Source organism: Pogoniulus pusillus, chromosome 40 (assembly GCF_015220805.1).
Source record: "Pogoniulus pusillus isolate bPogPus1 chromosome 40, bPogPus1.pri, whole genome shotgun sequence".
In the NCBI taxonomy this organism is placed as follows: domain Eukaryota; kingdom Metazoa; phylum Chordata; class Aves; order Piciformes; family Lybiidae; genus Pogoniulus; species Pogoniulus pusillus.
This window is the reverse complement of record NC_087303.1, coordinates 3,663,483-3,686,544: the sequence shown is the minus strand read 5'-3', so window position 1 is coordinate 3,686,544 and position 23,062 is coordinate 3,663,483. Positions and strand designations below refer to the sequence as shown.

The following is a 23,062-nucleotide window of genomic DNA, read 5'->3' as shown; positions in this document are numbered from 1 at the left end:
TTCCTGGCCATCGACACCTCGGAGCCCAGCCAGGCTCAGGTACTGCCCGGGGCTACGGGCTGCCCGAAGTGGCACTGGTTGCGAGCTGGGAGGAGGTAGAGGCTTGCGGTGGAGGGAGCAGGACGTGGTATGTGCGTACGAGCACAGCAGGAGCTCGCTTCCATCCAGCCCTGCCTCTGAGTCCCGCTCCAGGCTGGGATTCGCTGCTGTCCGCGCTGGTCCCTGCTCCAGAGCCCAGCTGAGCCGTGATGTGAGCAGAGCAGCGAGCGAGTGCCAAGCGCCTTCATTCTGCCTTTATTGGAGAGTCTCCACATCTCATTCAGCACAACAGGGGTGTGGTTGGGGGCAGAAGTAAAGTGCCCAGCAGAGCCAGGCCTGTGGGCTCACAAACACGTTTGTGTAGCGTTACCTGGCCGCAGGCGAGCAGCAGCTTTGCTGGGCTGGGAACCGGCGCTCAGCAAGGTGCAGACCGTGACGCACGGAACGCGGAGCCCGACAGGAGCTTCCCGTTGGATTTTTATACAAACCGATAGAATAAAAAACCCAGAGTGTGGTGGAGTGTCCGGCAACAAAATCGGTAGAAAGGATCCGTACCTGATGGTGTGAAAGCAGCGTCTCAGCGAAGTGCGGCGGCATGCGCGGCAGCGCCCAGGCGGGCAGGATATTGCTCGGTGCGCCCCAGGGGTGCCCCGGGGCCGGGCACTGCGTGTTCCGTTGTGGCTCTGGCTAAGCAAACAGCAGCGGGGAATCTACGCGCGGGCATTGCGAACGGGCTGGCGGCAGCAGGCCTGGCTGCTGTGCCCAGGGCGTCCCCGCCGGAGGCAGGGTAAGATTTGGCAGCAGTGGGAGGCGGCAGCCTGCCCCTGGTGCAGGAGCCGCCGGCGTGTCCAGGGCGAGCGGGACCGGGGCTCCGTAAGTCGCGGCCGCGCTCTGGGGCCGGGTCGATGGCGGCCGCGGAGGAGATCTGGCTGTCGGTGTGGTGAGGTCCAGTCCGATCCGGAGGCGGTGTTGGCAGTTGAGATGTGCCCGGCCCTTTGGTCCCGCGACGCTGACTCGCACCCAGGCAGCTCCCAGGGCTGCGGGGGCTGTGAGCCCGTCCCACCCCTGGGCCCTGCTAGTCGCCTTTTGGCTCCTCTAGGATCTGGGGCAGGTTCTGGTCCTTGCGCACTGACAGCGGCTTGGCAGCGCTGCCGTAGTCCTGCACGGCCTTGGGCTCGTTGGTGTGGTAGGAGCCCTTGTAGCGGTGGTGGTAGAAGTAGAGCAGTGCCAGCAGTGCCCCGAGTAGCAGGAGCAGGAAGATGACAACTGTGGGGCAGAGGCAGTGGTGAGGGTCTGTGGGGTGCAAGGCCAAGGCAGAGGTGAGGGACACTGGGCTGGCACTTCACTTACAGCCGATGATGATGGCGATCCAGCCGTCGTCGTGCACGTGCGGGAACTCTGTGGAGGCAGAACAGGCAGCTCAGCCTGGGCTGCAGTGGGGGCTTGTGCTGGAGCAGCCCTTGCACAGCTTGCTGGGGCCTCCCTCTCCACCAGCATCCCACCATGGCACCTACCTGTACCCATGTACCAGGGATCCATCTCAGGAGGGATGAGGATGGTGGTGAGGGGGAGCATGGAGGCACAGCTTGACTCCACCAGCTCCCCACGGATGCTGTAGGGCCGCAGGACGCTGGTGGGGCGGAAGATGGCTTTGAGTGGGACCAGGGTGTTAAACTTCACCCCCGAGAGGCAGCCCGAGAAGCCGGGAGTGTTGTAGCGCTGGATTTCAGGGTCAATCACGCCGGTCTCTGTGGGGGCACAGAAGGAGAAGGCTCATCCCGTGCAGAAGCCAAGGACAGTGATGTGCAGAGAAGACCTTGGAGATCTCAGCGTGGGAGGGGGCAGCCAAGGACAGGACCAAGCTCACCCATCACGCGCCCTAGGTACAGGTTTTTGGGTGAGTCCAGCTTGCTGTCCACGAACAGGGAGAACTGCTGCTCCACGATGGGGAGATAGTCCACCTGGCAGGCAGGTGCACAGCATCAGTGCTGCCATCCCCCCTGTGCTCCCTCCCAACCTGACCCCAGCCCTGCAGCCCCCCAGGCTCTGGCTGGGTACCTGGGTGTAGAGCGTGCGGTGCAGGCGGGTGATGTTGACGCGGTGGGGCCGCCCGTCCGTCACTGGCTTGGTGGTGAGGGCAAAGACATAGGGGCTGGTGCCCAGTTGGTAGCGCAGCTGCAGGCTCCCTGCAGGGAGAACAGAGCTGTCAGTGGGTATTGGGCTATTGGTGGGTGAATCCAGCCCCTCCGTGGGGCTTCCCCTGTGGCCCCAGCACCCAAGGAGGTCCACACAGGTCTTGGGCAAGCGCTGGGGTTAGGAGCCCTGCCCTCACCGTCATCTTTGATGAGCACGGCCATGTAGTCCCTGACGAAGGTGCTGACGTAAAGCAGCACTGCGGGCGCGGAGGTGGTGCTGAAGCTGAAACTGACCTCCTCACTGGTGAGGTTGTAACCAGGCAGGGGCTGCCAGGGGCTGCTGATGATGCTGGCGAACTCGCGGGCGGCATACAGCGACATGGGCAGGATGTTGTACCGCACCCAGGTGCCCTCCTCAAAGTACCCGCCGATGTCTGCGGGGAGCCATGGGGTGACAGGGGTGCTGGCTCTTCTGCCCTCTCCTCCCCACCACCCTGGGTGCAGGTGGGTGCAGCTGCTCACCGTGGTTGCAGAAGGGCCCGTCGAAGGCGGAGATGCTGCAGTTGCAGCTGTAGTGGCTGTAGCGCTCGACACAGAGCCCACTGTTCTGGCAGGGCACTGGTGGGTCCTGGCAGTGCCCAGTGCAGTTGACCCGTACACCCTCAGTCTCGTTGGCCTTGCCCTCCAGGTTCAGTGTCACCCCATTCATTCGTAGTGCCCGCAGGCACCCCAGGAATGGTCGCATCTTGTGCTCTGCTGCACCTGCAGTGGGGCCAAGATTCAGTGCCCTGTGGCACCCGAGCAGCTGTGGAAGTGGGGATGTGGCCAGGGGCTCTCACCAACATAGAGGGGCCTGTCGAAGTCCAGGCGGACGAAGCTCTGGGGGGGTGCTGGCCGCACCACCCAGGGCAGCTTGTCCACCCGCAGCCGTGCCAGCTTGACATTGAGCTCAGCCTTCACCTGGTGCCACTCATCATCATTCCACGGCACTTCCGATCGCACCGTCACGTTCTCATCCCCATTCCCGATATCATAGGCAAACACCACATCCCTGGTGGCTGCAGGGATGCAGTGTTGGGGAGAGGTGCCCAGTTCCGCCACCCCATATGCCCCCACACCCTTCCCCTGCCCGTACTATTGAGCTCAACACGGATGTAGTTTCTGGAGCCAGGGTTCTCCAGGAAGACACCAGATTGGGCGGTGGTCTTGAAGTAGAAGGAGATGTCAAGGCTGTGGTTGGCCTGGAAGGTGGGAAAGAGCAGGGCTGCACCCCTGTTGAAGGAGACGGTGTTCCAGGTGTTGCCTGCAGGGAGCAGGAATGGCATTGAAGGTTGGGCATGGACCCTGCATGGGCACATTGACCCCCACAGACATGGAATCTCCAAGGGCACAGGTGCTGTGCAGGCAGGGTCAGGTCACTCACGGTCTCCATAGCACCGCAGGGGCCCCAGCAGGAACTGGGCTTCGGAGCCAGTGCGGTTCGTGTCTCCAACCACAACCTGGGTGACAGGCAGGTGGTCCACGAAGTTCAGCAGACCCTTGTCTGTCCTCCTGCAAATGATGTGCATCAGAGGGGCCATGAGGGGCTTCACCAGCCCAAACTCTCACCTGAACTCCTGCCTGAGCTCCCAGGAGTCTGTCTGCAGCTCCCAGCCTCATGCCTGTCAGCTCACCACAGTGCGTGGTCAGCATCACAGTTGCAGAAGTGCTTGGGGTCAGCACAGTTCTTGTCCAGCCCGCAGCCGCAGCGCCGCACGCCTGGCCGTGAGCCGCCCCAGTAGTAGTGCCGCTCATCGTGCCGGCCCATCCAGAAGCTGAAGGGTGGCCCGTCTGCAGGCACAGGGGAGGGTGAGCACATGGGCTCATGGCACAGCCCCACAGCGCGGCACTGCTCGTGTGGCACTCACAGGGGGTGTTGAGCAGGCGGGAGCTGTAGCAGTGGAACTCAATGCGCTGCTCACAGTACTCGGAGGCATTGGCCAGAGCCGAAACCTCAGCCCAAGATGCGTTCCAGTACTCCACGGCCCCCAGATAGGGCTGGTCCACACTGGAGCCTGTCACCCGCGTGGCATAGTGGCGATTGTGCCGGATGATGGTCCATGCTCGGTCCTCTGCAGAGGTGGGGGGCTGTTAGGACCAGCTACCGTGGGACTCCCCTGCTCCCACCATCCTGCTCTGGCCCCAGTGCACAGGCAGACACTGGTCCTTGGGGGCAGCAGGCAGAGGGACCCTGTCATCCCCACCTCGGATATCACAGTAGACAGTGAAGGGCTTGAGTGGGCCACTGCCGTCAGGGTCAATGGTGTAGTTCCCTGAGGTTTTCCCACTGACCCGGTAAGCATCACAGGACTCCTTGTAAAGGGCTGGAAGAGGGAAATGAGGCTGAAGCCATGTCAAATGGGGTGCTAGGCGGCTGGAGGAGCTGTAGGTGCCCAGTCTGTCTCCCTAGCCACAGGGCCCTGGTCTTACATTTGTGGCAGGTCTCGCCCTTGTACCCAGTCAGGTCACAGATGCACATGAAGTCATCCCAGGACTGGATGCAGCGACCGTCGTGTTCACACAGGTTGGGAGTGCACCTGGGGGTACAGAGAGCTCCTGTCCTGCCACTGGCACAGTCCCCCGCCCCCCTTCTGTCGCAGCCAACACTGCTGTCCCGATACCTGTCTGTGATGCCACAGACGTTGAAGTACACATTGTAGTACTGTGCCAGCCGCTGCAGTGTGAGCAGCTCCACATCCACAGGCTGCATGTCCACATTCAGCATCTGCAGGCAGCCATGGAAGGCTGTCTGGTTCGACCGGCAGCCAGTGACCGAGGCTGGCTTGGGGCAACCTGGAAAGCACAGTGAGGTGAGCAGCCCTGGGGTACCCACTGCCCCTAGCTCCAGGGCACTCCTGACCCTAGGCCATCCCCCACACACACCTCCAAAGAAGTACTGGCTGCCGGTGCGGAGCTGGAAGGGATGTGCCACCCGAAACTCAGCACCATCATCATCATCAATGGTCACCACGGCCGAGCCATCCCGTGCCACCAGCTGCACCGAGTGCCAGAAGCCATCATTTAGGTGATGCCCTACGTGGGGAGAGGAGAGTGTGTGGGGTGTCCCTGCCACCAAACCAACCCCTGGTCCTGAGCTTGTTCCACTGCCCACCTGCTGCAAACTCCAGCTTCTTCTTGCCAGGCTGGGCAATGGAGACGTTGATCTGCCCCTCGCTCAGCACCACCTCGAGGGAGCCCAGGTTGTCAGAAAAACTGGTGTAGAGCAGGAGCCCAGCGGTGTCCCAGGAGCGGAAGCGGAAGCTGACAGACAGGCGGTTCCGCCGCGGGATCCCTGGCACCCGCACATAGTTGTTGATGCCAGCAAAGGTGATGGGGTTGTTCAGCTGGTCCTGGCAGTAGTGGCCCACGCTGCCCTGGGAGTGACCACAGGAGGTAGTGAGGATGTCGATGTTTCCACCAGGGTGACACCCCTTCCCCCCATTGCCCTGGCCCACATCGCTCCTGCTCAATACTGTTGCCTGGCAGCGCTGAGCAGGCGCCGCAAGCCAGGGACAACCTTGTGTGGTCGATGTGGCACCGCTTGGCTAAGCACAGCCACTGCTCAGCTTCACATCATCCCACAGTCAGGGAAGTGGCCTGGCCTCAGGGAAGGGGTCACCCCCACAGTGGGACTAAGGACTTGGCCCTCCTCCAAGAAAGAGGTCACCCCATGGCAGGGATGGGACCCCTGGGGTTGGGCCGCCCCTGGGCCGGACCTCGAAGCGGATGTTGGGCCTGCGGTGCCGGGCCAGGTCAGCGATGTTGACCCCGTTGAAGATGATGTTCTCCACACAGCCCCGGAAGTTTTGCCGGTAGGTGAGGTGCTGCTTGTCGTGATCGATCACTCCCCCGAAGAAGACCTGAGGGATAGAGGGATGATGTCAGCCCCTCAACAGAGCACATCATGGGGCGGTGTCCTGGCAGTTACCCACCCACTGTACCCACCTCGGTGTCAAGGTCCAGCTGGTCAAAGGTGCCACGACAGCGGAAGCGTTTGACCTCCCCGTCCAGCGTCAGGTTGATGTGATGGCCAAGGCGCTCGATGTGCAGAGAGTGCCAGTGCTGGTCATCCAGGAGGCTGCCCACCGCCACTGTCGTGTGGCTCTCGCTGGCGTGCAGGGGGCTGCTGCCTGGGGAGGGGCAGCCTCAGCCTGTGCCCCCCAGTCCCACATCCCCCAGCCCTCCCAGCCCCAGCTCACCTAAGCTGATGTGCAGGAGCAGCTGGGCCTGCTTAAGCTCCACTGTGATATAGTCACCCTGCGAGCCCTCGCCATGCATCAGCACTCCATTCTGCTCCAGCGTTTTGAAGTTGAAGGAGATGTCATCCTCAAAGGTGCTGATCCTCTTGGCCCGGAAGCGGTAGGAGATGGCATCATCACCATCGAAGAAGAGCACGTGGGACCCTGGGGGGAGGAGAGCAGCCCCGGGCACTTCGCTGCCCACAGCAGCAGGTGTCCCAGCACGGGGAATGCCAGAGCTGGCTGCAGACTGCTTGGACCCATTCCCCTCTGGGAAAGGGTTTTCTGGGCATGCTGGGGTGTAGGGTACTGGAGCCCCTGGGCTGGTTACTCACGGTAGGGGCAGCCATAGAGGCCCAAGCGCAGCCCAATCTTCCCACGTGGGTTCCAGGCCACCGGGATGATGCGGATGTAGCGTGCGAGGATGGGGTAGTGCAGGTCGTGCCGCACCACACCACTCTCGTTCACGTTCCCAAAGAATGTCTGTGGATGAATGACTGCCATCAGCACCTTGCCCCAGGCTGGGGGTCTCTGCTTCCCTCAGGTGGCCTCTTTCCACAGAGTCCCCTGGGCATCCCCGTACCCAGTTGCTGCCCTGCTGGAAGAAGGGTTTCCAGCTGGTGGGGTGGTCTGCAAAGAGCACGATGTAGCGCGTCAGCCAGTCGTAGGTGTTGAAGGTTCCCTGCGTGGCCACAGCATTGATCCGGTGCTTTTGCATCAGGTCGATCTGGAGCCAGGGCTGTTTGTCTCGGGGGTCGGGGGACCAGCCACTGGTACCTGCAAGGTGGGAGTGGCTCAGCTGGCCCCACGGCCCAGGGACCCAGCAGCTCCCGGCTGGGAGGGGGCTGCCTGCTCAGTCCCACTGCATCACCCACTGCGGGTGGGAGCTGGAGGGCTTTAGGGATCTCCCCCCCACACTCCAGGGGGGTGCTGAAGGCTGTGCCATGGGCACTTGAGGACCCCCTCAGCCCCTCATAAGACTTTGCAGGGGCACTCCCTGCCCGATCTGCACCCCAGTGCCGCTGGGGACTCACTGTGCAGCCGGGCAAAGCTGGCCGAGTAGAAGATGTTGTATCTGGAGGAGGCACCGAGCGATGAGGAGTAGAGAGGAGCAACCAGCTCATCGTAGCAGGGTCCTGAGGGAAGAGTGGGGCTGGCAGTCAGGCTCGGGGCACTGAACCTGACCGTGTCCTCGTGGCAGCACCCTCGGTCCCTGTGGACCCCCGAGGGCTCTGTGGATCCTATGGGTTCTGGGGACGCCGCGGCCGGCGGCGTGGCGGGTCCCGCTCTCCCCTCCCACTGCAGCGGAGCGGACACACCTCTGCGGGCCCCGGCGCCCGCTCCAGCCGCCTCCGCACTGACGTGGGCGCCGGGACCCCACCTGCCCCGCCCTGCCCCACCCCTGGCAGAGCCCCACCGGTCGGGCCAGTGGGACCCCAGGGAGGGGGAGCGTTTGCCGCCCCCCAGCCCTCACTACAGGGCCAAGGCGCCCGTGATGCAACACCCCCTGTCTGCTTCCCCTCTGCCTGCATCTCCCTGCCTGCATCCTCCTTGCCTCATCCCTCCCTGCCTCCATCACCGCAGCTCGCGTATTCCAGGGCCCTGGGGGAAAGTGGCCGCAATGAGGTGCTCTGTGAAGCCGAGACCTTGCCAGTCCCCGTTCCCGGGCCCCCACCTACCCGGGCCCGTCCCCATCCCGGCGCAGCCCCGGGGGACCAGGTCGTGTCGGCGGCGCTGGCCGAGGTGCTGGCGAAGCTCGACCGAGTCACACCGGGCTGCACTTTTCCCGTCGGGATGCCCGGACACGGGATGCCCGGAGACGGGATGGGACCAGGCCGGAGATGCCGATGCTCGAGCCCCGTCTCCACTGTGGACGTGGGGCCGCGCCAGGCGAAAGAATGAAGCCGAGCGGGACAGGTGCCCAGGGCACCCCTGGGCATCCCCGGGCAGCCTGGATCCCCTAGAGGCTCCGGCTGGGTGCGGTGTCACCCTCGGGGGAGCTATGGGGGGAGCCCCGGGGCAGGGTACGAGTGGGGGCGCCCGGACGTCCGTTTCTGTCGGTGACCTTGGGGACGGCGCGGACCGGGTCACCGGGGGATGTTGGGGCATGCCCGGGGTAGAACGGGGGATGCCAGGGAGAATGGGGGCAGCGGGGAAGGCTCGAGGGGCCGGGGTGGCTCCGGGGCGCGGGGCCAGAGCAGCGGGCGCGGTCCCGCAGTGCGGAGTGGCCGCTCTCGGGGCTGCGGCCCCACTTACGTGCGAGGCAGCCGGGGCCGGTGGGCAGAAGCCCGGCGCAGGCGGCGAGCAGGAGCCCGAACAGGCGGCGAGGGCCCATGCTGAACCCCGAGCGCCCCGAGCGCCGCCGCTCCCGGTGCTGCAGCCGCGCGGCGGAGCAGGGCCGGCGGCGGAGCGGGGCCGGCGGCTCCGCCCACGGGGCGGTGGCGGGGGCGGTGGCGGGGGGGGGCGGCCTCGGGACCGGGGAGGGGGCGCGTGGACCCGGCTGGGGGTAGCTCAGAGCTTCGACCCCCACAGGCTTGCCCCTCTGCCGCTCCTCCAGAGATGCTCCCGCCGTGTCACCCGGTTTCCCCAGTCCTCGGCGCCGGGCCCAGCTCAGTTAGCGCCCCCCCGTGCTGTGGCCGGTTCTCGTGCGGCGGCCTGCGAAGGCTAAGGCTGGGCGTGCGTGGGCAGCTCGGGGCAGACACGAGTGAGTCTGCACGGGGAGCTCCTGGGCACCACCTGCAGCCTTCGAGCCCCGCCGTGCCCAGCCCTGCCCAGAGTCCTTGCATCGGGCTGGATTCCGTGAACCCCCCAGCCCTGGGTCTCCTAGAGATGTGATCCTCCAGTTATGGCTCCCCCCAGATGTGACCCACCTAGACGTGGCACAGCGTTTGCAGCAATGGGGGGTAGCGGAGGGGGGGAGGTGGAGCGGTGCCCGCCCCCTCCCATAGCAGATGGGGCAGACTTTTGTAATCAAGCTGCAGATTAAGGGCTGCAGGTTTTGGGGTCACAGTTCTCCCCCGCGGTGCAGAAGCTGGGATTTAGCCTGTGTCTGTTCCCAGACATCCCAGACACCCACGGAGGGGGCAAAGGGCTGTCAGCCACCTGGCCTACATACCCTGCCTGACCCACAGACCCTACGGTACCAAACATTCCCCTGTCTCTGTGAGGACTCCTCTCTCCTCTCAGGAGTCCCAAGCCCCACTCCGAGGGGTGGGGATGCACTGGGATCGCTGGGTCCAAGCAGGGTCCTGATATGGGGCTAGAGCCACTGAGCCAGCCAGTGTGAGTGTCACCTGCAGGCAGCGGCTGCCGGGGCTGTTTCCTGCTCAGGCAGAACGGAGGTCGGGGTGAAAGAGGGAACAGAAAGGCACAGCTGTGATGAGGTTGTGGAGCAGCTGGGAGCACTCCAGGATTTCTGCTACTGGGAGCTGGAGCCGTGTGCCAGGAATGAGGCCAGCAGCCCTTCTGACCCCCAGACACTCACAGCACCTCTCAGCCATACCCAGGAGAGCCACAGCCTCACCTGGCCTCATCCTGACACCCCAGGGGTGCTGCCTACTTCATCCACAGGAAACTGGCCTCTGCCCAGTCCCACTCCAGCCAGAACCCATCAGTTTTACAGCCTTGTGGGCACCAGCAGCAAGCTCCTGGGGCTAGCAGGAACTATGCCTGCTCCCCATGCCTGGATGGAGGCAGCTGGGGAGGCGAAAGCAGAGCTGGAATAAGCCACAGCAAAGTCGACTGTATCAGGGAGAAAGGGGGATTGAAGGATTAGTGCTGTAAACAGCACAAACCCATCAAAGCCAGGGATCAATTTGCTCCTACCCTGGGGAGAGGAAAGTGGGTCCTCTGCCCACAGGAAATAATCTGTCCTTTAATCAGGAGCTGGGAATTCTGTTGTCAACAACCAGCAAGATGCCTGCCCAGTGCCACAGGGGTGAGGGGGTACAGGGGCATGGAGATACAGAGGCGTGGGTTGTAGGAGTGCAGGACAGAGCTGGGACACCTGAATAAGGGAGGTGTCCCGCACCAGTGGCCACCCTAGTTCCTGGAATTGCCACGCTTCCCATCAGGATGAGCCGTTCCTGAACCAGACACAGCTCTGCTGGTCGCTGTGGATCAGCATGCTCGGCTTATTGGCAGCCCAGAGCAGCCCATGCTCCACTCCTTGGCCCTCCACTCCTTCCCTCTGGCCTCAGAGAGGCAGCCCTTCAGGAGCCACAAACAGCCCTGGCGTGGGCAGGGCTCTCCTGCATGCACTGTGGTCCTTCAGTCAGACACTACTTCTCCCATCAGGGTACTCCAAGGCTTGTCCCCCAGCTCTGAGCGGAGCTGCTATTTCTGTCCCAAATACGCAGGTGCTGCTCGCCAAGCCAGCCACAGGACAGGCTGTGGCACGGGGTTACACCTGCCGCTTGCTTTCCTCCCACAGGGCAGGGCTTGTGCTCGGCACCGCTCTCGGTATCGGCAGCAGCTTGTGATCAAACCACAACTCGCAGAGCTCTGAGACACCAACAGCCCCAGAGCCACGGGCCAGTGGAAGGGTCTGGCTGCACGATGCAGGAGCAGGTGAGTGGGCCGTGGAATGGAGGGGTTTGTGGAGGGCTGGGTGGGTGCTACCCTCCCTGGCTCTTCTTGTTGCTTCTAAACACTTCTCTTATGGGCTGGCTGGGCTCAGACTAAAAGACAAAGCCCCAGGGAACATAGGGCAGCACCCGGTGCTGCAGGTCTCTGAGGCCTGGAGCAGGGGTAGAGCTGCAGGAGCTGCTGGGGAGTCAGTGTGCTCTGGAATGGGTGGTGGGATGAGGGCAGCCCACCTGGGCTCACTGGCAGATTCCAGAGAAGAATTGCTCTGTGGCACAGCCATGTTGGATGGTGAGCTGTGTGGCTGCAGCACTGTCCCTCCATCCCAGAGAAAGATCAAGAGACTGGGAGCAATGTGCATAGCTACAAGGCACTGAGACAACTCTGGAGTGGGCAGTTTGGGGCTGTGCCAGCACTGGGATCTTTGAGGCCATAAATGGGTGAGTGGGTGCTTTGGGCAGCCCCCCACGCACACTGCAAGGATGCAGGTAGAAACCTTCCCGAAGCACCCACTTGGGGATGGAGTCCTGAAGGGACCTCAGGAGCAGCTCCCCCATGGAGGGGCCATGGTTAGCTTCTAGGACGTGGTGCTGGTGGCAGGAACCCCGTGGCCAGGGTCACGTCTCCCTCCCAGCTCTGTGTTCAGGGGAAGTGCTCAGCTGTTCTCGCAATGACTGAGCGCAGCAAGCCTGCAGCTGCCTTGGGCCGAGTGTGAGACAGAAACTGCATAGAGTGCAGGGCCAGGGGAGGGGATGGGTCTGGGGAAGGAGGCCTGTGGCTGCTGCCTCTAAGCATCCCTTGCTCAGATTTGCACTTCACAGGCGACCCTCATCCCTATCATGATGGAGCCAACTGCCACCACTGACTTCTACCCCTGGGAGTACCAGACCTCATGGGAGGAGGGCATGCTGCCCGAGCTCTGTGAGAAGCAGGCAGTGCAGGATTTTGCCCGTGCCTACCAGCCTGCTGTCTACCTGCTGCTCTCACTGCTAGGTGTGGCGGGGAACGGGCTGGTGCTGCTCACGCACACCCGCTACCGCCGGGCACACAGTGTGACTGACGTCTGCCTCCTGCACCTTGCCCTATCCGACCTCCTGCTTCTCCTGACGCTGCCCTTTGCCGTCACCTACACGCTGCAGGACTGGTCCCCAGGCACGGCTGCCTGCAAGGCACTGCAGGGCCTCTATGCCCTCAACTTTTACAGCGGCTTCCTCTTCCTCACCTGCATCAGTGTGGATCGCTATGTGTCCATCGTGCAGGTGCCAGCTGCCTGTCGCCTGCGCCCGAGGGCTCGCCGTCACGGCTGGCTGACAGCAGGACTGGCCTGGCTGCTCGCCATGCTGCTGGCACTGCCCCAGTTTGTCTATGGCCAAGCGGAGCAGCACCAGGATCTCCAGGTCTGCCGAGTTGTCTTCCCCAGGGCAGTCTCACGAGTGGCCCGGGGGACCACTAACCTGGTGCAGGTTGTGCTGGGCTTCGCGGTGCCCTTCCTGGTGATGGCGAGCTGCTATGCAGCTGTGGCCAGAACGCTGCTGGCAGCCCGTGGTGCCCAGCCTCACCGGGCGCTGCGGGTGCTGCTGGCCCTCGTGCTGGTGTTTGTGGCTCTGCAGCTGCCCCACAGCCTGATGGTGCTGCTGGACACGGCTGAGCTGCTGGCCAGCTGGGAGACGACCTGTGCCCAGAGCCGCCGCAAGGACCTGGCACTGCTGGTGACAGGGGGACTGGCCTACCTGCGCTGCTGCCTCAACCCCCTGCTCTATGCCTTCCTGGGCCAGCGCTTCCGCCGGGAGTTGTGGCTGCTGGCGAGTGATGCTGGCTGCGTGGGACCCCTCGAGCCGCGCTGCCCTGGCTGTCCCAGTCCCCGACGGCGGACATCACTCTCCACCTGCCAGGACATTATGTAGGGACGTGGCACTCATGGCCGGGGCACAGACCAGCACCTTGGGGCTTGTATCCTTTGTGGCTCTTCAAGTAGACCGTCGTTCATGCACCGACTGCTCGGGCCCCAGCACAGTAGCCTGGAAGGGGAAGCAAAGCACCACCCGCACGGTGCCTGCGCACACGTTGGCAAGAGCAGCCCCACAGCACACAGAAGCCCTGCCTGGGCGTCTGCTACCCCGCAAGCCCGTGGGCCGGGAGGACCACGCGATGTCACGCCTGCTGCAGTGAGACTGTGTGATGTCACCCGTGCTGCAGGGCACCATGCAGTGTCACGCGTGTTCTGCCCGGTGTCGTACATGCTGGGGGAGGCTCTGCAGTGGCGGTGAGTTCGGGATGGACGCGCACAGGAGAGCCCGAGGGAGCAGCTGGTTCCCCTCTCACAATAAATCCCGGTCGAGCCTCGCTGCCCGAGCACCATCTCCATGTGGACTAGGGCTGGCCCGGGGGACTCTGTGCCACTGCCGCCGTGGGGTTTGCTGCGACGGGGAGCGGGGAGCACTGCCGGAGAGAGGCCTGCAGGCGGCGCCAAAACCCCACCCGTCATGTCTCTGCTTGTCCTCGCCTGTCCCCGCCTACCCCCGCGGCTCCGCCTGGACACGGAGGAACCAGGCCGGGGACCGGGGCGAGGAGACAGCGCAGGGATTGGCACCGGCTCAGCGCTGGCTCTGGGGAGTTGTAGGGGCATGTCCGGGCCTGGCACCCTCGTCCCCACTGTGCGCCCTACCCGGGCAATCAGAGAGGGTATCTGGGAGCAGGAGCGGGGTCTCATCGGGCTGGTGGCAGCGGAAGCAACCCTGGAAAAAAGTGCCCTGGGTCTAGCTGGAAACCCCCTCCCGGGGCTAGGGGCCAGAAAAGCCAGAGAGACTTTCCTCTCGCCCCCTCACTTACCGCACAAGCTGCTGTGCCTTGCTAGAGCCTGTCCCCATGGCTCCCACCGGTCCTAGAGCCTGTGGCTGCAGCTGGCATGGTTCAGAAACCTCCACCCCCACGGGGCTGGCACCACATCGAGTGCCACACGGCCACTGTCCAGCAACGCCTAGGGCCGTGCAGCAGCCCTGTGCACTGGGCCAGGTGATGAAATGTGCTGAGGTGTTGGGATCGAGACAGGGCCTGGAGCTGGTACAGTGGACCCTGGACGTTCAGGGAAGCTCCTCTAGGTCCTGCTGCAGGCTGCTGCCAGCTCACCCGCAGGCTCCTGCCCTGGATTAGCCCAGTGCCAGTGGAGAGAAGACATCTCGTGGGCTGGAAACGTGATTACTGCTGATGAAGCAGCCGCGGGGCTGGGGTGATGAACTTCCGTCCCCGGCAGCCTGCGCTGACCCTGCTGCTGGCGGGAGCAAGAGCCAGATTCTGACAGTTCCTGGCTAACAGCACAGCTGTCCCCGCTCTCTGTCCAGGCAGTGGCGTCAAGCACCCTGATCCCTTCCTCTGCTGGCCCCGCAGCTGTGCCGCCATTTCCCCACATTCCCCACTATGGCAAATGGGCACTGTCCCAGCGCCCTGGTCTGCACTGGCTGCCCCACAGCAGAGCTCAGCCCCCGGCCCAGGCCCGATGCTGGCTGCGTGGGAGGAGAGCTGGCTGCCTGCGCTTCCTGCGTGAGCATCCCAGCACCGCAGGGGCCCAGAGCCGGTGTTAACCCAGCAGCTGTAGCAGAGCTGCTTAACCCCTGCTGGGGATCCGGCAGCGGGGCTGAGGCTAGGCGCTGCCATGGCGTACAGGGTTCGGGGGTACCGCAGACTCTGTGCCACTGGGCAAGGCCCTGGGCCAAGTTCAAGCTGTGGTGCCTCACTGTGGCACCGAGTATGGCCTTGCCACTAGCCCCTTCTGCCAGCTCCTCTCGTGGGAAGTCACTGCGAGAGCCGGTGGTACAGGCCCACCCGAGAACGGTGACCTTCTGTCCACTGGCACACGGCTGGGCACCGCAATGGCCCCAGCTGCTACCCCGGGACAAGAGTCGGTGCTGCAGCACGGAGGGGCTGGAGCAACACATGACGCCGGCGCCGACGGCAGCTCGACGCCGTGCCCACTGGAGCCCCGGGTCTGGCCGGTGCCCAGTGGCAGTGCCCGCGCCGGGTGCAGGCAGTGCCCTGCGGCACCCCCGCGTGAGGCGCGCGCCCCCACCCGGCCGATGACGCAGGCGGCCGCCCCGGCGCCCCGGGAGCGCTGGCTCCGCCCCGGGCCGCGCGCAGCGATTGGCGGGGGCCGGTGACGTGCCCGGTCCGGCCCGCCCGGGGCGGCGGCGGGGCCGGTCGCGGCGGCGGAGGCCGGTGCGCGGCGGGCCGGTCCCGTCCCGTCGCGTCCCGTCCGCTACCGGCGGGGCGATGCCGTTCCCAGGCGGACTGTGGTGGTTGCTCTGCTGCCGGCAAGGCTTTACGTTGCTGCGACGGGACTACGGCGAGGCCGACCGGGAGGCGGACGGCGAGGCCGAAGAGGAAGAGGCGTCCTTCGAGCTCCGCGCCCAGGGAGACCAGGTGAGGCTGGCACCGGGCCGGGCACCGGGGACAGGCACCGGGCCGGGCACCGGGGACAGGCACCTGGCCGGGCACCGAAGCTGCGGCTGCGACCGGCTCTGCCCGGTCCCGGCTCTCTCCACGGCTGCCCTTGGTGCGTCCCCGCCGCCGTCCAGGGGATTCTGTCGGGGCGCGGGAGGGGTTCGGCCCGCCGGGTGCGGGGTGTCCCGGAGCGCCCGGAGCAGAATCGAAGGGTGTGGGGTCCGACGGAGCTGCGGCCGACGCAGGACCCTCGCCTTGCCAGGACGCCCGTCGGGTGCTGGGGTGCAGCCAGGGCTGGATGGGCAGCGGGTCCCGGTACTGCCCTGCCTTCGCCGTCTCCTTGGAACAGGGACCGTGCGGCTGCGGTGGCGGATCCCGCAGCAGGGCCGTACCTGCCCTGAGGCGCTGCCGAGGTCGGTGGGGAACGGTGCGGAGGGTCCCCGCCGGGCGGGTTCCGCAGGCCTGCCAGGGCAGGCCGGGGCCGTTCCCGGTACGAGCGTCCCGAGAGCACGTGCCGGCGCGGGCAGCAGGCCGGGATCTCTCCGCTCCGGCTGCTTCCTCTGTCTGGGGAAGAGGAGCGACGGAAACCGGCACTTCCTCCAGCCGGGCTGCGTGCGGTACGGTTGATAGTGCTGGTGGGATCCCTGCTCCCGGGTCTCCCTCCTGCCCGTCTCAGCTGCTTCCCGCACCCGGGGCCACGGAACCGTCTCCTTATCTGAAGGGGACATGGGAGCGGTGAAGGCCTGGTCTTAGCCACCGTTGGATCCTCAGCACAGCCCTGGGCTGTGCAGGGTGGTGACACCCCTGAGTTCCTCTCACTGTCACCTGGCAATGGATCCCCTTCTGCAGTGCCAGCTCCACAGGGCAGTGGACACAGGGAACAGCAGCAAGGCTGGAGCTGGGCACTCTGGGCAGTGCCAAGGGCACGGCAATGGCAGGAGCTGTCTTTGGGCTTCCCATATCCCATGAGCCATGCTGGCTCCAGAGATCCAGGCTGGCGTGGGCAGCTGTGACGCCAGCTCCCCCGGGAGCCCTTTGCTGTGGCCAGGGGTCCTTAGAAACCCGCAGCACCAGCCCCCCCCCCCTCCCCCCTTCCTGGGAGCGTGGGAGCAGCTCCTTCGTCCCTGCCACTGCAGATCCTTTCCCATTTATTTATATCCCTGAGATGGAGCCGACCGCCACCACCACTGCCTCCTCCCGTGGGCAAGGAGCTGGGCACTGTCTCCATGCCTGCAGCCGTGCAGGAGCATGCAGAGCCCTCCTCAGCCTTGGCAGCAGGGTGGTTGCTGTAGAAGCTGGCCCTGTGCATGGGCCGACACTGTGTGACAGGTGCCCTTAATGCCACGGGTCAGCAGCGGTGGCCTGCCCCGCGGCGCAGCCGTACCTGCAGTAGCTCTCCCTCCCTACCACTATTTTTAGCAGCCGTCTCTTTTTTCCTGGCGTTCCGCGGTGTGCTCTGGCCTGGCACGCCTCTGGATGCCCCTCCGGGCCGCAGCTAGCAGCAGCACCCATGGGCCTCCTGGGGCAGTGTCCACCGGTGCTGCACGTCCCTGCACCCCACTCTGCCTGACTCGGTGCCTGCCTGTGCCTGGGCTCTGCCTCGTGTCCCAGCACGTGTGCCAGGGGCACCACGTGAGTGGCACTGTCCATGTCGAGTTGTGCTGTGCGAGGAGGAACCATCCCCTGCCGTCCTCTGTCCCGCTGCGGGGCCAGGGACTTCCCTGTGCCTCGTCCCACCGCCGCGGGCAGGAAGTCAGCGGCCCCATCACAATGGCACTCTGTGCCGTCAGCGATTACTCAGCACTGACCTTGTGCAGCTCCGCACGGTGCTCAGCCTGCGGGGTCAGCCGAGGACACGCAGCCACTCTGCCCAGCCGCTGCCCCCGCACCCCCGGCATGCCCCAGCTGTGTCCGTAGGGGCATCAGAGCTCCCTGCCTCGTGGCAGCAGGATAAGAGCCTGTTCCTCGACCCAGAGTGGGGCTGACAGGTTGCCAAGGGGACATTTGTGAGTGTCAGGCTGAGGTATCTCCTTCCTTTACAGGGGTCCCTGGAGGTGAGCCTGAGCCAGCCCACGCGCAGCAGCAGTGGCTCGGAGCGGTGAGTGACCCCCTCCCTTCAGCCCCTGGGCATCACATCTCATGTGGTGCTGCAGGAGCTGAGGGCCTGGCACACCATGGCAGGAGACACTGTTGCTGGTGACACTGTAGCCCATGGGGCTGGCACCATGCTGTGCTGGTCTGTCGGGTAAAAGCTGAGAGTGCCATGCTCCATCCCCACCCCTGATGCATCCTTGGATACATCTGCGTCCCTTTGCCATGCCAGATGTCTTGGCTGCTGCAGGCTGTCAAGGGCCATGTGTGGCTACTCCTGTGCCAGGAGGCTCTGCTGGGCTATGTCTGCTGGCAGAGGCCATGTCCTGGGGTGCTGGGAAGATGGGGTGCTGGGGCACAGGGGCCTGCTCACTCCCCATCCTCCCAGCGCCGACACCGCTGCCAACATTCCTTCCTGGTTGTTCATTTTCCGAATTCCTTGGCAGGGCTGCGACTGCAAACAGCTTATTTTTAGCCAGGGTCATCTGCACCCGATGGCTCTGCTGTGTTCCCACTGTGGGGTTGTGGGGTGCCTGGAGCCCCTTGGGACCCAGCTCACCTCAGCCTCCAAGCTGGCTCCCACTCGAGGGCTGTGGTTGATACCCACAGGCACCTGCGCTCAGCCCTGTGTCGTCCCCAGGTCCCTGCTCGTTGCAGAGGAGATGCGCAGCCTAATCGTGGAGAAGGGCCCAGGGCCAGTGGAGGATGACCCTGATGCTCTGGTGAAAGGTGACCGCAGCTGTGGGCTGAGGGACTGGAGCCTCTGTCTCTGGAGTAGCTGGAGCAGACCTGGGGTGGGCAGGATTGTGTCTAGATTGTGGCTAGATCCTGTAACAGAGGAATGGGAGACACCGCTGGGCTGATGCCAGCCAGACACGGCTCTTTGCTGGGGAGCTGGTGGGACAAAGGTGCCAGTGGTGGGGGCTGAGGCTTTCCTTTCCCAGGTTGGCTGCAGCGGGAAGTGCGGAGTGGTGTGAAGACCCCTTGGATCCGGCCTCGGAAGTACTGGTTCGTGCTGACGCCAGACTCCCTGGACTACTACAGCAGCAACGAGAAGGGGGCGCGGCGCCTGGGCTCCCTGGTGCTCACCAGCCTCTGCTCCGTGCTCTGGCCGGACAAGCAGACCTACAAAGAGACAGGTAGGGTACCGACACCCTTGGGCCAGGCTGTGCCTTTGCAGCTCCTTGTGTCCCAGTCCCGAGGACCCTCTGTCCCACAGCCAAGGGACCAAGCAGAGCCCTGGAGTGTTGAGCTGGCCCGGTGGGGGTCCTCGGTGGGCAGCGGGTGAGCTGCGTGTCCCTCGCAGGCTGCTGGGGCGTGACGGTGTTCGGCAGGAAGCACTGCTACCGCCTGTACACCGAGCACCTGAAGGAGGCGGTGCGCTGGGCGTGCGCGGTGCAGAAGGTCATCGACAGCAAAGCGCCCGTCCAGACGCCCACCCAGCTGCTGATGCGCGATGTCGAGGTGGGACTGTGGACCCAAGCTGCCTGAGGCAGGGCAGGGCTGTGATGGGCGGCTGCGGTCTTGTGCCCTGGGGCAGCGGTGGGTGCCTGTGCTGGGCACTCAGTTGGGCAGTCCCTCTGCAGCTGCTACCATTGCTTTGCCCTCTCAGGAGCACCGCGGCAGCCCTGAGGTCCTGGAGCAGATTTACCGCTGCAACCCCATCCTGCGCTACACCAGCAGCCCCCTCTACGCTCCCCTGCTGCCCTTCCCCTACGGCAACCTGATCCAGAGCGGTGAGGGATGGGCAAGGGGCACAAAGCCTGGGCTGGTGGGAGCAATGGCTAGGAGCTGGGGGCTGGGCCGGGCCCCATTTGGCCCCAGGCAGGGGCACAGTGTCTGGCTGCTGGCTGGGGGAGCCTGCAAAAGCCTGTGGAGCTGTTAACCCTCATCCCGCCCTGCAGCCCCTGGCCCCCGCAGCTACACTACGCTGCGTGACGAGGCGGTGAAGCTCTTCAACTCGCTGCAGCAGCTGGAGTCAGAGCGGGACCCGGTGCCGCTGATGCAGGGCGTCCTGCAGACCTGCCTGGACCTGCCCCCGCTGGTGGACGAGATCTACTGCCAGCTGGTGAAGCAGACCACGGAGCCGCCGGCGCCAGGCGGGCAGGGCGACCTGCACTACTGGCAGCTGCTCACCTGCATGAGCTGCACCTTCCTGCCCTCCCCACCCGTCCTGCGCTTCCTGCAGTTCCACCTGGACAGGCGAGTGCTGGCAGAGCCAGCAGGCGCCAGCCGTGGCAAGGAGCTCACCAAACGCTGGGTTCCACTGGGTCGGTGCCATTGTGACTGTCTTGGGTCTCTCGCAGGACGGAGAGCAGATTCCCTGCCTCGGAGATGGCCAAGTACGCGAGCTTCATCCGGGAGGCACTGGGGAAGACAAAGGGGCGGGAGTGCGTCCCCTCCCTGGAGGAGATCCTTGTGCTGATGCGGCGGCAGGAGATGATCTGCACCGTGCACTGCCCGGGCGCGCCCGCCTGCAGCGTAGCCATCAGCTCCCACACCACGGCTGAGGAGGTGAGGGGCCACAGCTGGGCTGGGCAGGGGTCTCAGCATGTTTTTGCACACGGGGCTGGGTTGGCAGTATACCATGGGAGGAAAGGGGCTCTGGTGGGTCTCTCCCAGCTGCAGCACGGTGGAGAGGGCCCGGGGGCCACCTGCCTTTTCCTACCATGACCTGTCTGTGTCCCTTTGCAGCCCTGAGCGCCGTGGCCAGGGATGCGCGGTCACCGTCGGTTGCCTTTGTCTCGCCCAGGTGGCCCAGGAGCTGGTGTCACGCCTGGGGCTGTCCCAGAGCCCCAACCTCTTTGCACTCTATGAGCAGTCGCGGCGGCGGGAGCAGCCTGTGGGCAACACCACGCTGCTGGCCGACGTCCTCACCAGGTTTGAAAAGTAAGTATCCTGTTCTGCTGCCTATGGGGGAGAGGGGCCCAGGGGCCATGGGATGGGAGGGGGTGGAGGGCAAACACCTCCCTCTGCCTGTGCCCACACTGATGGGGCTGATCCCACCCACTACAGCCTGGCCGGAGAGGAGCGGGAGCAGGACTCGCCCTGCCGGCTCTGCTTCAAGCACTACGGCTTCCTGGACACAGACAATGTCCCGCGTGACAGCCTGGAGTTCTCCCTGCTCTTTGAGCAGGTGAGTGCCATCGGGGTGGCTGTGCCACCGTGCCACGCTGTGCCATGCTAAGGTGGTCATACCATGCTGCCTCACTTCCCCTCTCCCACAGGCACACGAGATGGTGCTGCGTGGCTACGTGCCCACGTCGGAGGAGACGCTGCAGATGCTGGCGGCTTTGCGCCTGCAGAGCCTCAACAGCGACTTCTCCACCCACGCAGCCTTCCCACGCCTGGAGGAGCTCTTCCCACCCCACGTGCTGCGTGCCCGCCTGCCCGCCCCCCAGCGCCGCGCTACTGCCAAGTGCCGAGGGGCCCGGCTGCGCGTGGGGCTGCTGGCCGGCGGGCTCTGGGGGCAGGTGTTGGCAAAGCAGCGGGCAGAGCAGGACCAGCGCCTGTGGGGCCGCCTGCGGGAGGAGGGGGCCAGCACCATGGCTGCCATCGTGGAGAAGTGGAAGCTGCTGCAGGGCATGGGCCGTCCCGAGGCCATGGCTGCTTATGTGGCACTGGTGCGGGAGTGGCCTGGCTTCGGCTCCACGCTCTTCGACGTCGACTTGCGTGTGGTGAGGCCCAGACGGGGTGGGGACGCAGCCCCGGCAGAGGGCAGCCCTGGCAGAGGACAGCCCTGACCCCTCTCTTTGCAGAGCCCGCTGGAGGCTGGGCCGCAGCGGCTGTGGCTGGGCATTGGGGCCAAGGCTGTGTCGCTCTACAAGCCGGGGGAGTTGGAGCCCCTGGACAGCTTTGGCTACAGCCGCATCTCCTCCTTCGGCGCCTCTGACAGCAGCACCTTCCGCCTCTCGGTGGAGGACCGGGACCTGCTCTTTGAGACCTCCCAGGTATGGGCAGCTGTGCCTCCACTGCTCCTTCCTCCAGGGGCCTGCAGGGTGCCAGGCCATCCTGGGTGACTCAGTGTCCCCTCTGCCTGCAGGTGGACGAGATTGCCCAGCTCCTCAACACGTACCTCACCTCCACGGGCACTCAGCAGCCACCCCAGCTCCAAGACTTGGCCACTAGCCCTGCTTCCTCAGACCCTGCCATGCTGCCCCAGGGGCTCTGCCCCAAGGCCAGGCCCTGGCTGCACCAGCCACCGGTGGGCCCCTTCCCTAGCTAGCCTAGGGGCCAGTGTGGCCATGCAGGGCGCTTGCTCCTGATGGACAGCATGGGGAGCATGGCTGAGCCTGGCACATCTGTGCTGGTGCCCAGCTGCTCCCAGAGCAGGAGCAGGGGCTCACTCCCCACACCAACGTTGCCTTTTTGGTTACTTTAATTTATTTTGAGGTGCCCGTGTTCCCCACGGCTCCCAGCACTTTCCCTGGAGGGCAGCAGGGCCACCATGCTGTGGACCCACCGTGTGCTGCCCCCAGGCCCATCCCTGTTCCTTGTATCCCAGTGCCTTTGCCTGCAGCGCTTGTGCTGCCCAGCTCTGCCTGTATCCCGGCTCCTGCTGCCCTGGGGGCTGTGCCTGGGGCAGGGGATGCTGGACAGTGCTGTTGTGCCATCGTCTGTCTGTCCGTCCTCTGAGCCCACCCCCTGGAAAGCTGCAGGCAGCTTTGGCCGAGCCCCCTCTGGGACCAGTGGGCTCCTGTGGCTGCAGCCAGGCTCTGCTGCTCTGCAGTGGCCCCACAGCCCGTGGGGGTCGTGGCACAGGGGTGGCAGCAGGGTGGAGGCTGCGGTACGGCTGAGGCTCGGCCCTTCTGTTGTCTCTGTAAAGTTTTGTCGGGGGGGGGGGAGGGGTTGCTGGTTTGTTTTTCTAAATAAATGCACAAAGGAAAGGCTGCAGCTCCTGTGCCAGGCGGGGGGTCCTGTCCTGGGACTGGGGCTCCTGTGCCAGGCTGGGCCCGGGGCAGGAGGCAAGGAAAGTCTGGGCACAGCAGGACTGGGACAGGCAGCACAGAGTGTCCTTGGGGGCAGGGACTGCTCTCCCTCTGGCCAGCACGCCACAGCCTTTGGCATTTCATCAACAGCACAGGCAGTGCTCAGGCTCCTCTGCCAGCTTCCCGGCACCCCCTGGCACTGGCTGCCTCGGGGAGGGGGGAACTGTCTTGTCCGTGGGTGCCTCAGCAGGGCTGGTGCCAAAGAGGGCGTGGGAGCCCAATGTGGCTGTGGCCAGCTGGCATTTTCAGTCTTTTGCTCTGTGCTGCAGCGCTGGAGGAAAAGGCAAATTTTCACTTTGGACTGCCTGGGCTTGGGCCTATGCAGCCCCACGCCCCCATCCCTCCATAGCTTGACTGGCAGAGCAGGCCAGGAGCTGCATCCTCCCTACCATCAAAACGAGCTGCCCCTGAGCTTGTGTCCTGCCCAGCAGTGTCATCCCATGCCTTGGGTCCAGCACTGCAAGGGCACTCCCAGCCCCTTGGCAGCTTCTCTCCTGCCAGGGCCTCTCCCCTC

The 23,062-nt window shown here is 64.8% G+C and overlaps 3 protein-coding genes across 4 annotated transcripts; 2 read left to right on the top strand and 1 right to left on the bottom strand.

The window, feature by feature from the left end:
• Positions 1-271: 271 nt before the first annotated feature.
• On the bottom strand, positions 272-8,858 carry CNTNAP1 (contactin associated protein 1). Its single transcript, XM_064174672.1, has 24 exons — positions 8,708-8,858; positions 7,486-7,587; positions 7,035-7,228; positions 6,787-6,934; positions 6,413-6,616; positions 6,159-6,343; positions 5,930-6,073; positions 5,326-5,587; positions 5,097-5,246; positions 4,835-5,006; positions 4,644-4,750; positions 4,418-4,537; positions 4,082-4,285; positions 3,848-4,004; positions 3,598-3,725; positions 3,310-3,477; positions 3,014-3,232; positions 2,697-2,936; positions 2,372-2,608; positions 2,098-2,225; positions 1,907-2,000; positions 1,554-1,787; positions 1,390-1,437; positions 272-1,305 (listed from the first exon to the last, which is right to left on the bottom strand). The coding sequence occupies exons 1-24, from the start codon at positions 8,784-8,786 to the stop codon at positions 1,115-1,117; spliced, it is 3,915 nt and encodes a 1,304-aa protein (XP_064030742.1). The 5' UTR covers positions 8,787-8,858; the 3' UTR covers positions 272-1,114.
• A 2,127-nt stretch (positions 8,859-10,985) lies between these two features.
• Positions 10,986-13,114, top strand: CCR10 (C-C motif chemokine receptor 10). Its single transcript, XM_064174717.1, has 2 exons — positions 10,986-11,020; positions 11,842-13,114. Exons 1-2 carry the CDS (start codon positions 11,009-11,011, stop codon positions 12,937-12,939), a joined length of 1,110 nt encoding a protein of 369 aa, XP_064030787.1. The 5' UTR covers positions 10,986-11,008; the 3' UTR covers positions 12,940-13,114.
• A 2,099-nt stretch (positions 13,115-15,213) lies between these two features.
• Positions 15,214-22,948, top strand: PLEKHH3 (pleckstrin homology, MyTH4 and FERM domain containing H3). 2 transcript variants are annotated; one of them, XM_064174713.1, is made up of 13 exons: positions 15,214-15,448; positions 17,512-17,567; positions 18,201-18,289; positions 18,505-18,699; positions 18,867-19,024; positions 19,173-19,296; positions 19,465-19,762; positions 19,867-20,074; positions 20,313-20,449; positions 20,576-20,696; positions 20,788-21,237; positions 21,319-21,510; positions 21,603-22,948. In XM_064174713.1, the coding sequence occupies exons 1-13, from the start codon at positions 15,299-15,301 to the stop codon at positions 21,783-21,785; spliced, it is 2,361 nt and encodes a 786-aa protein (XP_064030783.1). In that variant the 5' UTR covers positions 15,214-15,298; the 3' UTR covers positions 21,786-22,948. The 2 variants fall into 2 exon arrangements, with proteins under 2 accessions (XP_064030783.1, XP_064030784.1); XM_064174714.1 differs by lacking the exon at positions 15,214-15,448 and adding an exon at positions 15,484-16,086.
• The last annotated feature ends 114 nt before the right edge of the window (positions 22,949-23,062 follow it).